We start from the raw sequence: 13,400 nt of genomic DNA, 5'->3' as shown, positions 1-13,400 counted from the left end.
TACAGATTTAATTCTGCCTCTTGTTTCATCTCTCTATCCACTTTTTTTATTAATTGGACCAAAAACTTACCCATGATATTTCTTATTCTGTGTGTTTAATTATAGTAAAGCAAACTACCCATAGGATTTTTATCTCTACCCAACTCCGCCTAGTATAACATTCATAGGACAGCTTCTTACTTGAAGGATTAACGTTTCTATTTTTTTTTTAAATTCACAGATATGGGGAAAAACGGTAGGATTTTCTTCTCTAACCATGTTTTTCTTATTTAAGGCACACTTATCTGTAGGATTTCCCTCTCTATCTACGTGTTGTTTATTTATAGTACATCACACTTATCTGTAGGATTTCCCTCTCTGTCTACGTGTTGTTTATTTATAGTACATCACACTTACCTGTAGGATTTCCCTCTCTATCTACGTGTTATTTATTTATAGGACATCACACTTACCTGTAGGATTTCCCTCTCTGTCTACGTGTTGTTTATTTATAGTACATCACACTTACCTGTAGGATTTCCCTCTCTATCTACGTGTTGTTTATTTATAGTACATCACACTTACCTGTAGGATTTCCCTCTCTATCTACGTGTTGTTTATTTATAGTACATCACACTTACCTGTAGGATTTCCCTCTCTGTCTACGTGTTGTTTATTTATAGTACATCACACTTACCTGTAGGATTTCCCTCTCTGTCTACGTGTTGTTTATTTATAGTACATCACACTTACCTGTAGGATTTCCCTCTCTATCTACGTGTTATTTATTTATAGGACATCACACTTACCTGTAGGATTTCCCTCTCTGTCTACGTGTTGTTTATTTATAGTACATCACACTTACCTGTAGGATTTCCCTCTCTATCTACGTGTTGTTTATTTATAGTACATCACACTTACCTGTAGGATTTCCCTCTCTATCTACGTGTTGTTTATTTATAGTACATCACACTTACCTGTAGGATTTCCCTCTCTGTCTACGTGTTGTTTATTTATAGTACATCACACTTACCTGTAGGATTTCCCTCTCTATCTACGTGTTATTTATTTATAGGACATCACACTTACCTGTAGGATTTCCCTCTCCATCTATATGTTACTATATATCTTACTTGTAGGATTTCCTTTTCTGTCTACGTGTTATTTATTTATAGGACATCACACTTACCTGTAGGACTACCCTCCCTATCTACGTATTGTCTATTTATAGGACATCACACTTACCTGTAGGATTACCCTCTCTATCTACGTGTTGTTTACTGAGAAAATCCAGTACATATGACATGTACATAATCTGACTCCATCGCTTCTTCTTTTTCACCTAAAAACAAACAACTTTTAAGTCGACAGAAACTTTGGCACTGAGAATCATTTTACAAAGATTTTAGTTTACTTTTATATAAGCTTCAAGAACATTTCTGGAGTGATAATGAAAGTAAAAAAATAATATAAAATATAAACATACACAGTCATAATATCAAATGCACATAACCATTTATAAACTATATTATAATATAGTAATTATTAAAAACACCCGAATGTAAGAGAAATACTAGCATATTGTTAAGCAAAGTATTATTTTTTTGTCTCAAACCGCAAAGAAAGACAAACAGAATACTCCATCAATTGTCCCAAAAATATCAACTAGCCAGACAGACAGATGCCAGAAACATCGACATAGCATCATAATGCATTGAAGAGAACAAACAGCTACAGAAAACTTGCTTTCAATTATATCGATAAAATACCTCGAGAGAAGAATGATTTCAAAATCTTTGAATTATGTCTTCTTTACGAAACTTTTGCTTACTTTTTTTGGATCTTTCATATGAATGGTGAAGGTCATTTCTGACGGCCCCGGTAGTTTCCAGCCGAGCTTTAATCCGTAAGGTGTCGCTGTCTTCGTACAGGTCAGAAGGTTATCGATATCTACCAACAGAAAAAGGAAAGTCTTATGAACATATTTTGAAAATAGAGTCCCCAATATACTGTGAAGCATTTAGCTTTGTTTAGATAGAATATCTTCATTTTAGAATCATTCCAGCACCCTCCCCTCTCTTTCTCTATTTATCTCTCTTTCTCTTAGTCCGTCTTGCAATAGACTGGCAAGTCGTAGGGCTTAGTGCGTCATTTCGTCCCCTTTGATCTCTCTCTCACTCTCTTACTTAGTGCGTCTTTCAACAGGCGGCGTGGTGCGTCATTTCGATCCCTTTAATCTCTCTCTCTCTCTCTTAGTGCGTCCTTCAGTAGACTGACTAGTTGTAGAGCGTAGTCTGTCATCTCTCTCTCTCTCTCTCTCTCTCTCTCTCTTGCTTAGTGCGTCCTTCAGTAAGCTGACTAATTGTAGAGCGTAGTCTGTCATCGCTTTCTCTCTCTCTCTTACTTAGTGCGTCCTTCAGTAGACTGACTAGTTGTAGAGCGTAGTCCGTCATCTCGTCCCCTTTGATGGCCCCATCCAGGAAGACGTGAGATTCGAAGTGAATCTGCGACTTGTCTGACGTAGCCTGACTGATCTTCCCTATAGACTCCAGCAGTTGTTGCATTTCTTTTCGACTCTATAAAAATCAAAGTACTGAAAGTACTTAAGGCTGTTCAATTTAGTGATGTGATTGCAACTTCAGGTTAAGGATCAACAGAGAAGGAAAAACACTTTTCCATAGTTGTTTCATTTTAGTACACAAGTAAAAAGGGCATTGCGATTTTTATTTTTATTTATTTTTTATTTATTTTTTTTTATGAGTTTTTCAAAGTACAAGAACCATAACTGCATTAAAAACGAACATTCATATCACCAGAATTACAAATATTTAATGCATGATATGGAAGTCCTTTTCTCCAAGAGAGGGAACTTTATTTAAAAAAAACTAATTCCTGACTGTTTTAAACTCTTACACAACCTCAAAAGTAATTCGACTGATAAACCGTTATGTCGGGAAATGTTTGATTAAGTACAATTTCTATGATATTTTCTTAAATAAAGGACCGCTGTTCCAATTTGCTATTGTTCCAGCTCTCTATTAATACTGTAGATCTTTTTTTTTCTAATTGTACAATATGTATATCACTTTTCCATGATACCTGAAAGTGGAAACTTAAAGGTCTTGTATTTTGAAAATATGAAAGGAAAAGTTCCGAACATGCATAGTGACCATAAAAGCTGTGATGTGCGTAAATAAATAGCCTTACCTCTCTATACATGGTTGTACATATATAAACTCGCGTTTTCTCGCTATTTCTCGTTGATGTCTCGCTGGTATCCACTCCTGAGTCATCGTTGAGTTTCCGGTTAACCAGTAGCCATTGTTCTAACATAACACTGTTGTATGTCGGGTACCAAAACAACTGGAACAAATGATTTACGTGCTATGTCATGTACATACAGAAACAGATGAACGTTCATGTCCACAATAAAAATCATATCTTCATTTTGTCTATATATTTTTTTCTTTTTAAAACTAATAGATTACAAATTCCGACATTGGCCTACTGTTGCTATCAATAAAAACTCATTCCCGTTCGTTCTTTTCTGTCCTCTTAAAATAGCAAAAGTCCGGCTGTAGATTTTATCTCTTTTATCATTTTTTAGATCAATTATATTCATATATTTACACTCCTGACATAAAAGTGATTCGTCAACCCATCTTTGTTTTCATATCAAGCCTTTATTTGATTTTCATATTCTCAATCGCATGAAGATATTTTAAACGAAAATGATGATTAATTAGATGATAGTGGTAAAATGGAGATGCTGTCAATGAAATACGATGTCGACAAAAACAACTCAGAAGATGATGATGATGATGATGTTGATGTTGTTGATGATGATGATGATGTTGATGTTGATGATGATGATGATGATGATGATGATGATGATGGTGATGTTGATGATGATGATGATGATGATGTTGATGATGATGATGTTGATGTTGATGATGGTGATGATGATGTTGATGTTGATGATGGTGATGATGATGATGATGATGATGATGGTGATGTTGATGATGATGATGATGATGATGTTGATGATGATGATGTTGATGTTGATGATGATGATGATGATGAGGTTCATTGCTTTCTACCTGTGTCTCCTTTAGTAAGACAATTTTCCTGATATTCCATAGCAGTCGTCCAAATGTGAGAGAAATCGCAATAAAAAAGCACACCATCGCCAGTATGCTATATATCAGATAATTTTCTTTTACACAGAAATCTTGGGAATGACCCGAGAAGCCCTTAATCCAGTCACATGATACCGGAACGGAAAGTAAGAGAGCTGATACAGGGGACGATAACAGCAGAGGTATTACGAAGGCCCCACGATCCATGCAGGTGTGACAGGCAAATACTGCGGTAACGTATCCCACAATGCTTGTTGTAGCGTTGACTATAAATAGAATAAAAACTTCATTAGATGGACTCCAACTCCATCCCTGTGTCCAACTGTCATCAAAGTTGAAATCGTCCATTGCAAACTTTAGAAGTAAGGCACTCGTAGCTAAAACGAAGACTATTCGTGAAAAGGCAGATATAAGCAGAACTTTCCATGCTGACGTCTTATCTACAGGAAGGTCGTTAGATAAGTCGGGCTCGACATTTCTGTTATTGCCAATGTTACTTGCCATTGAACTGTATGAAGTAAAGTCCGAACCCGATGATATACCTTGAAGAGATGCAGATGAATTTGTTCGATTGATAGAGCTGAGCGAAAAATTTTGAGCATTTTTATTAGTATGAGTCTGCGTTGGGGTCTGCACATGGGGAAACATTTTCTTATTTAAGTACGGGAACCATGATAAAAATATAAGAACATAACCGCCGAGAGACCACGCTGTATCTGACGCCTTGCTCACATGTGTTAGGATAACAAGTGACACACCACCAATGGCGAATAAAACAGCAATAAAAGAAACCGAGCGGAAGAATTTGATTTCACGATTGCCCTTCTTCATGTAGTAAAAGATAGGGATAATGATTCCAATTTCCATCGCACTGACTCCAGAAGCAGTCTGTCCGGTGTTCAAAGCCTTAAAGATCACAATACATAATCCAACGGATTCCAAGGCCGCCGATGTGACACCCTAGAGGATGAGAAAGTAAGAATAGTGATTGATGTTCATTCTTTTAGTTTTATTCCAAATAGATATTTCAAGACATTTTCTAACAAACTAGCTCATCATTGATTCTGATACTACATGTAGTCACTAGGTGTATTTGTTTATGTCATACTTCTGAAGGATTTCTGTTAAAAAAAACAATATTTTATTGGACAGGCCATCCCTCTTGGACATTATCCCATGTTTTAAGGCTCAGGTTACATAATTTACAGTAAACCTTGCTTATAAGGTTTCAATTCCTTACATCTATTTTATATTCACATAAAATTATCCAACTCATATTGAATGTGAGGAAGACGTATATTTCTTTAATTTTTTGTTCAATGAAGATGAACATGATGAAATGATTATAAATTCGACCACAAGACTTGCCGGACTAATATATATACACCATTTTAAAAGAGTGATTAATTGTTTAAATGTTTTTGGTTAACGACTTTTATCAAGTGATCAAATCCTGAGGTCAAATGCTTCTAAGTATGATGACACACCAGGAAAATTCACATTTTCGTTGCACTCCTTTAATGAACATTTACAGGGATAAGCAGCTAAATATATACTTGTATACTTTGTGACAATCTTGGACGCAGAATAGTTAATTAGAGAAACTCTTTCCCACAAAAGCCGTTTGAAATTTAATTGCAGTACACGGTATCTGCAATGGGGAACTATTCACATTTTCAGAAAACAATATTTTCTTTGATGTTTTGGACACAATGATAATGACTTTTTTTTTTATAAAATCAAATCATTTATCTTTAGTTCTGTACTCCTCTTAACAATTAACTGGACGGGTGCAAGTTGGACGAATTTTGAAATTCTAATCTTTGGGCTGATTTGACAAGGACCTAAAATGTACAATATAGATCCTAATTTCGTAGAAGCAGGAGTTGATAATTATAATTTATTTTTTTAGGTGACATTTAACTACACTATTTTTTATCATTATATATATTTCTTTCTTATATGTATTATTACGAAATAGAATAGATACCATTTGCTTGTATACATTAGACTTGTTCTAATTAACTACGGTATATCTACTGTATGCTTCCTTACATGTATATAAAATTGTACTTTTTTATCCTATAATTGTGTAATCACCTAAATGTTAGCAGAACGTACATTAAGAAAAACTAGAACGCCTTACCAGAGCTATAACTTTCTTGTTTGGCCACGGAATGTCACTCCGACCAATAATATTCCACAGAGACCTTAAAACAGATATCACATTTGGCGCCAAAAGTATAATTAAACACATAGTGAAGGCATGATATTGAGAAGCACTGTTGTTACTAAGATGTTGGGCTAGACCAATCACAGTTAGTTTACTGGTCACGAGACAGGATAACAAGACCGCAGCAAATGTTAAAGTTGTAAGCCATTTGAGGATTACAACTATTCTGGACGGTCCCTGTGATTGAATGCCTTTTTTGGTACTTCTCTCAATTTTTGACTCTTTTTTCACGCTGAGGTAGGAAAGGTCAACCTCGACCGTCTCTTTTGGATGTGTTTCTTCGGGTGACGTCATACTGTACTGTCCGCCGTGCTCAGTCCTCTCATCGACTGGGGGAAGGGAACTAGAGTATTTCAAAACCGCTGAACCAGTCTAAAAAAAAGTATATTGATATTCTACTCCTAAATATGAATGTTTTAAATGAATCTATTATCTACTGGTTAAGACTTTATCTGGAGTAAGAAATATAATATAACCTAAGACACGTTGTAATGTTTGCTACAAAAAGATCTACGCAAGAATTTCATACTTTATTTTATATTTCAGGGACTACAAGAGATGATTTTCATGTACATTGTTTTGTTGTTTTGTTTTTGTTTTTTCTAATCGCAGACTTTGTGCACACATGTAACATTTGTACATTACACAATTACACAGTGTTTATATATATATATATATATATATATATATATATATATATATATATATATATATATATATATATATATATATATATATATATATATATATATATATATATATATATATATTCAGTGTTTATATATATATATATATATATATATATATATATATATATATATATATATATATATATATATATATATATATATATATATATATATATATATATATATATATATATACTTTGCAATGTGAAATCATTTGCTTCATTAGAAGGGGTGATCCTGAAATTATGATTGGTATGGGAAATGGAGTATTTCATTTTTAGCCCCCAACAGGACAGAATGTTTATTTCCATGATGATCATACAATATTTATTTCACTGAAATATGTTTACCCCCCCCCCCTTCCCAGCCCCATTTATAAAGTGTTAGAGTTAGGTACGACCTGTCCCTATCATAATCTTAATTCTTTCGTGCCAAGAGGCACACAAGGCCGGTACCCCTTGTGAAGGTCATTTCATTGCCAGTAGATGACATTTTACTTTTTTAAAACATTTTTCAAGACAAGATTATTTATTTCCAAAATCGGCTAACATCATGTCAATACACCTTATATTCAAATGGTCGTCCCGGATATAATTGTTGTAGATAAAGCCAAGAATTCGATAAAAAAAAATCCTTTACATATTAAACTGACTAAAAACAATTTACATGTTCTTAAGTCCGATTTAATGGTAAATTAGTATATTCCTAATTTCTTTAAATGCATTTGGGGGGGGGGGGGGGCAGAAACCAGGACAATTCAATGCAAGGATTTCCAGATCTTTAGAATATATCTAAGAAAACAGAACTCAACGTAAAGAAAAAAGTGTTTTATTATTATCTTTATTTTTTATTTATGCATTTATTTTATAATTTATCAATTTATAATTTTATGGATAAAATATTTTTTTTACTTATTTATTTGTTGATATTTTTTTAATAAAGCTTCTTGTGACCCCCTTTTTGTCCAAATAATCAATGATCTGTTTAATCCTTTTGTTTGCTTGTTTGGTTTTGTTTTTGTTTTTTCCTATCAATTTGAACATTAATACATTTCTTTTCAAGACTGAATTCGAATACTTTTTATAAAGCAATTTAATTTGTTACCACTACGTACACATTTTAAATGTGAGATAAAAACAAAATATAAGATAATATAAGAATAAGATACACTGTACGTAAATTTAGAATATGCATAAATGATCCCAAAGGGTAAAATAAAAACGTCCGAAAATCTAAAATTCATATATATATATATATATATATATATATATATATATATATATATATATATATATATATATATATATATATATATATATATATATATATCAAAATAAGTTTTTATTGCAGTTTAGCACATTGAAATTTTTCCTTTAGGAGTTACAGTTCAATTGATTTTTTTCTCTCTTCTCTCTATCTACATATAACTTAAACAAACATTACTCATATATATTATATTTCAACAAGGTAAATTGAAAGTTTCCCCTGGATCTGAGTAAATTATTTAAAAATATGCATTCATACTCAGATAATTACATTCAATGACGGAAGTTATGTATGAATTCAGAGGACTGGGTGTCTATATGTATAAGTAGTTATAGTATATGATTATAAGTATAGCATGATTAAATCTCACATTAAATTTATTCTTAAAGCTTACGTAAATCAATGTAAAAATTTGAAACAAAAAGTAAAAAAAAAAATGATATATACATCGCTAACTTTATTCTATTAGAAAATTGACCAAGGGAGAAGGTTTCAGTTATGTAAAAAATAGGTATCTCCCCACTTTAATTCATATATTTTCAATTTTAATTCACATATTCTTAATTGAAAATTTTAATTAATTAAAGGTTGAAGTGAATCTGATTCTGTAATTCCTCCTCCATCCCTCAAAAAGAGATTCTGAGTTCTATCCCCTCGATATCCCTACTCCTCATAAAATAAGAGAGCGTCCATCAAAATAAAATAAATTAATTCTTCAAATCATTTTAGTAAATGTACGGAGAAAAATTAATTTTATTTCACTGCAATATCGATACAAATTTGATAGTTCGTATACATTATCCTCATAGTGTGGTCTCAAATTGAGAGAGAGAAAAATTAAAAGAAAAAATATAATGAAAGACTTCAAGTGAATTATTGAAAGAATATATTTAAACGCCGCTTAATGGTAAGGTCTGTAAGTGAAATATACACTCATAGGTAAAAAGAAAGTAAACAAAATATTTCTATTTCTATTTAAAGAAAAAATTACCTGTATATGTTTTAGATCTACTCATTTATAAGTTATGCTTTGTAAATCCATACCTATACTCTACATATTTATGATTTTAAAATTTAATCCTTGTACCCCGTATTAATTAAAAATTATTCTAACCAATGAAAATGATGAAATGATAAAAATAAATATCTACCGATGGATAAGATCCCCGGCTTTGGTCCATGTTAACCGCTGTCTGATTTGTCAGCTTTAAATGCGGAAGTTTTTTAAGTTAACGATAAAACGTTATAGTTCACAAAGGTTTAGCTACAGGCCAGACACGTACTAAAGTCAAGTTTACTTCAAAAAAGTCATAGTCCACCCTTTAATTTGTGTTAATAACGACTGCCGCTACTTCACGGTGAATTTGTAGATATCTGTACTACTAATGTACCTGGTTAATTATCACATGCTTTTGATCCATAGTCTCAATTATATACATCCAAAGACAAGAACAGTTCTTCCTCCAGCAGGAACCATTAGGATGTCATAATCGGCTAGGTTTGGTCAGTGCCACTCAATGAAGACTTAACCTGTACCACACCGAGTTAATTCCGTCTCAATCCGATGTCAGGTACACATGCACCTAGATGTGCATCACCTCTCGCACGAGACATTTAAATGTCCCCTTTATCTCGATATGCGGATAAGAGTTTACTGGCTTAGGATTTATCTTTAATTTCTTGTTTGTATTTAGATTGATTATCTCCGTCTACGGCGGATCTAGTAATTACAGGTGTAAAACGCTGTAAATATATTTTTAAAAAATGTCAACGTCGATCTAGCTCGAAAAAGGAAGGAAAAATGAGAAAGGTAGGCAATTCCCATGTGTAAAATCTTTAATGTAGCGAGAGTTATTAAACAATCTATTAAAACCTATGGCGGATCATTATTTGCGTCAGTTCTTGAGATTTAATTTTAGTAACTGAATACCCCCCCTACCCCTCCTTTCCGGGTAAACGGGTAAATCGCATTCTAATTTACTTGACAACCTTTTCTGTATGCAGGTGAATATCTAATATTTAAATCTGTATGTAACACAACGAGTTGGCTAATTTCATGTTTTCTATAAATAAACTAGATATACAATAAACTCTAGCAATTGTCTTGTAAACAATAGAATTATCATCATATTGTTTATTATTACATTATCTATATTATCAATTATCAGATAACAAAGAGACATATCTCTAATATTTTATAGTTTATTCTGTGCTTTGTATTTTTTATGCAAGAGAGGCTACAAAGCCCACACTATACAAACCGCTATTGATGAGTTGGCAGGGTACTAGGGTCGTCCAATAAGTAATGCAACATATGGCTTATAATAAATGTAGAAGCAATTAATTTTATTTTTTTCACAGTCGAGAAGTACTATTTAAAATCTCACAATCATCAAAAACCGCATGCTTTTTCCTACTCTCAAAGAAATTCATTTTTTAAAATAAGCATAGTCACTACAGTGAGCCGAAAACTGTTTAAAAAGAAGATAAAAATGAGGGCGTATGTAAAAACTTATTCGTTACAAAAATCGCCGAGGAACCAATATAAAAGATATGGTTTTGATATCTGGAAAGACAGGCCTTAAAACTAAACAGTGTTCAGATGAATTGAGAAATCCAAAAATGGAAATGGAGTGTTACAAGATCGCAGTTGAATGTCGATCAAAATCTGTAGGGACACCAAAAATGTCGATGCCGTGATCAACTCTATATCTGTATTGTATTGTATTGTTTATTACCAAGAACCATACAGTTCATAGGTGTAAAGTATATACATGAATCAATTTGTACATTATATATATATAACATATATATTGTACATTATATATATAACATTTCATTATCATTTGTACATTATATATATATAACATTTCATTATCATTTGTACATTATATATGTATAACATTTCATTATCATTTGTACATTAAGTAAAGCAGGATCATAGTAAATAAAGGATCTTACATACTATTCATTCTTGGTTCACAAAGCAGACAAAAGCACCATAATATATATTAGTCCATAAAGCAGACAAAAGCACCATAATAAAAGTTGGTAATACATGTAGTAGTAGTGAGAATAATCTCGTTATATCAATGTGAGTTAACTTCTACTCTCAATCTTGTACATTTATAAAGATATTTTCCTAGTTTACATAACTCTGTTACATTTTTTGTCGACAACAATTGAACAAGTTTAAAGGTAAATGCAAGATATACAGTGAAAGAAATTGCTAAGACACTTAACATTTCATCAACACAGTTTATGGATTTCTGACAAAGGAAATATGAATCTAAAGTATTTTTTATCAGGTAGGTGCCTTATTTCCTTACAGATGCTTTTAAGAGGAAACATACGTTAAATGTGCCAATGGTCTAGTAAAAGATACATGTAAACATTATTACAAAAAAGTATGCTTAACTTGGGTTATGGGTGTTAAAACATTGGTACATTTTCTACAGGCAAAAAGGAAGAACACTAAAAGAAAGTGGAACCAGAGAGAAAGCTGTCGTCTTATTATTGCAAAGAAAAGCCTGAGCTCCAATTATTTCTTATACAGGTATTCTCTTTAGTCAAGAGGTCCGGTAATGCATGAATCTACACCCAAAGGAAGGAAAATCAATGGTTATTTTTATGTTAAAATTGCATTGAGGAAAGTCAAACACTTTTTCTGTGAGGGAATTCCAAATACCGGTTCCGGGGTAATTTTTTTTTTGTGTCTTACAACGCTGCTGCAAATAAGCATGGAGATATAAACAAACTTTTGAAGGAAAGAACGTTTACAGAGCTTAACCATCCTCCGTATTCGCTAAATCTCGGTCAGTGTGAAATATTTTTTAATTGCAAAAAAAAAAAAAAAAAAAAAAAAATCAAAAGATGACATTACAATTTTATGTTTGTCTTTGAAAGCGCTATTCATCGGTGTCTTTTAGGTGTCCCTAAAGATAAGCAAGCTGAGGTGTTATGGTCATAGGTATAACATTTTTAGACACGTATTAGGGTTAACAGGGAATACTTTTTTGTAATTAAAGGTGCTTGGACACAGATTTGAAGTTAATATTTACTCAAATTTTCTGTATAATTTCATGACTTTTATGTTGCTATAGTTTGTATGTTTCATACGAAAATTCGATAAAAATCTTATTTTGTCTGGAAGTTATTGAAACTACGAATTTCTGGACGCGTTTGATAGACACATCCTTGAACTTTCACAAATTTTAACTTTATCCTTATTACTTTAGAAAAGTAGCAATTTGTTGTTTATTAATGAAAAATATTAAAACTATAATGCAGAAATTTTAGAGTAGAAATGCAGAAAGCAAAATCCTATCACCAGTATTGTCAGTCCGTGCTCAGTGGTGTGTGCAGAGTTTAACAATTGAATACACCCGGTGAAACGTAAACATCAACAACAACAGAGCTCGTGCCATGTTTACAAAAACAGTTTACGTTTCACGGGTGTATTCAATTTGTTAAACTTTGTACACAACCACGCAACACAGAGCACAGGCTGACAATACTTAAATAAGTGGGTTTTGCTTTCGCACGTTTTTACTCTGAATTTTCTGTATTATAGATGTAATAATATTCATTAATACACAACAAAATTGCTACTTTTCTTAAGTATTAAAGATAAAGTTAAAAATTGTGAAAGTGCAAGGATGTGTTAATCAAATGCCACCCGAAATTCGTAGTTTCAATTATTTCCAGATTAAATAAGTTTTTAATTATATTTTCATGTGAAATGCTATAGCAACATATAAGTTGTGATATTATACAGAAAATTTGGAAAATATAAACTTCAAATCTGTGTCTATGCACCTTTAAAAATATAAAGAAACTTCTTCTTTACTTTTCTTATTTTTAGATCGCATTTTGCATTCTCTATTGAAAGAATCTTTTACAGCACAAGAGAAAATTAGTAGCAGTAGGGTTCCACTGGAAACCACAAACCACCCTGTCCCTAAATATGGCATGTCATTTGTTGAAATATTCGATCTTTTCCATTTGTTTTGTATGGTTGCATATTTCTGCCCCTTACATGCAAGATAAAATACGTTAACATGCCAGAAAAGTATGACACCATGCAAGATAATT

At 32.3% G+C, this 13,400-nt stretch overlaps 1 protein-coding gene across 1 annotated transcript in view; it reads right to left on the bottom strand.

Moving 5' to 3' along the window:
* Positions 1-13,400, bottom strand: part of LOC133199272 (uncharacterized) — a 49,533-nt gene that overhangs the window by 15,439 nt on the left and 20,694 nt on the right. The window contains exons 2-4 of the mRNA XM_061335105.1: positions 2,384-2,555; positions 1,811-1,929; positions 1,225-1,321 (exon numbers count right to left, since the gene is read on the bottom strand). Coding sequence (XP_061191089.1) covers positions 1,225-1,321; positions 1,811-1,929; positions 2,384-2,555 — 388 coding nt within the window. The remainder of the gene's footprint in view (positions 1-1,224; positions 1,322-1,810; positions 1,930-2,383; positions 2,556-13,400) is intronic.

Source organism: Saccostrea echinata, unplaced genomic scaffold (genome assembly GCF_033153115.1).
Source record: "Saccostrea echinata isolate AGI-Se365-2 ecotype Australia unplaced genomic scaffold, CSIRO_AGI_Sech_v1 ptg000033l, whole genome shotgun sequence".
NCBI lineage: Eukaryota > Metazoa > Mollusca > Bivalvia > Ostreida > Ostreidae > Saccostrea > Saccostrea echinata.
Note: the sequence above shows the minus strand (reverse complement) of the source record. Positions and strands in the feature narration are given on the sequence as shown.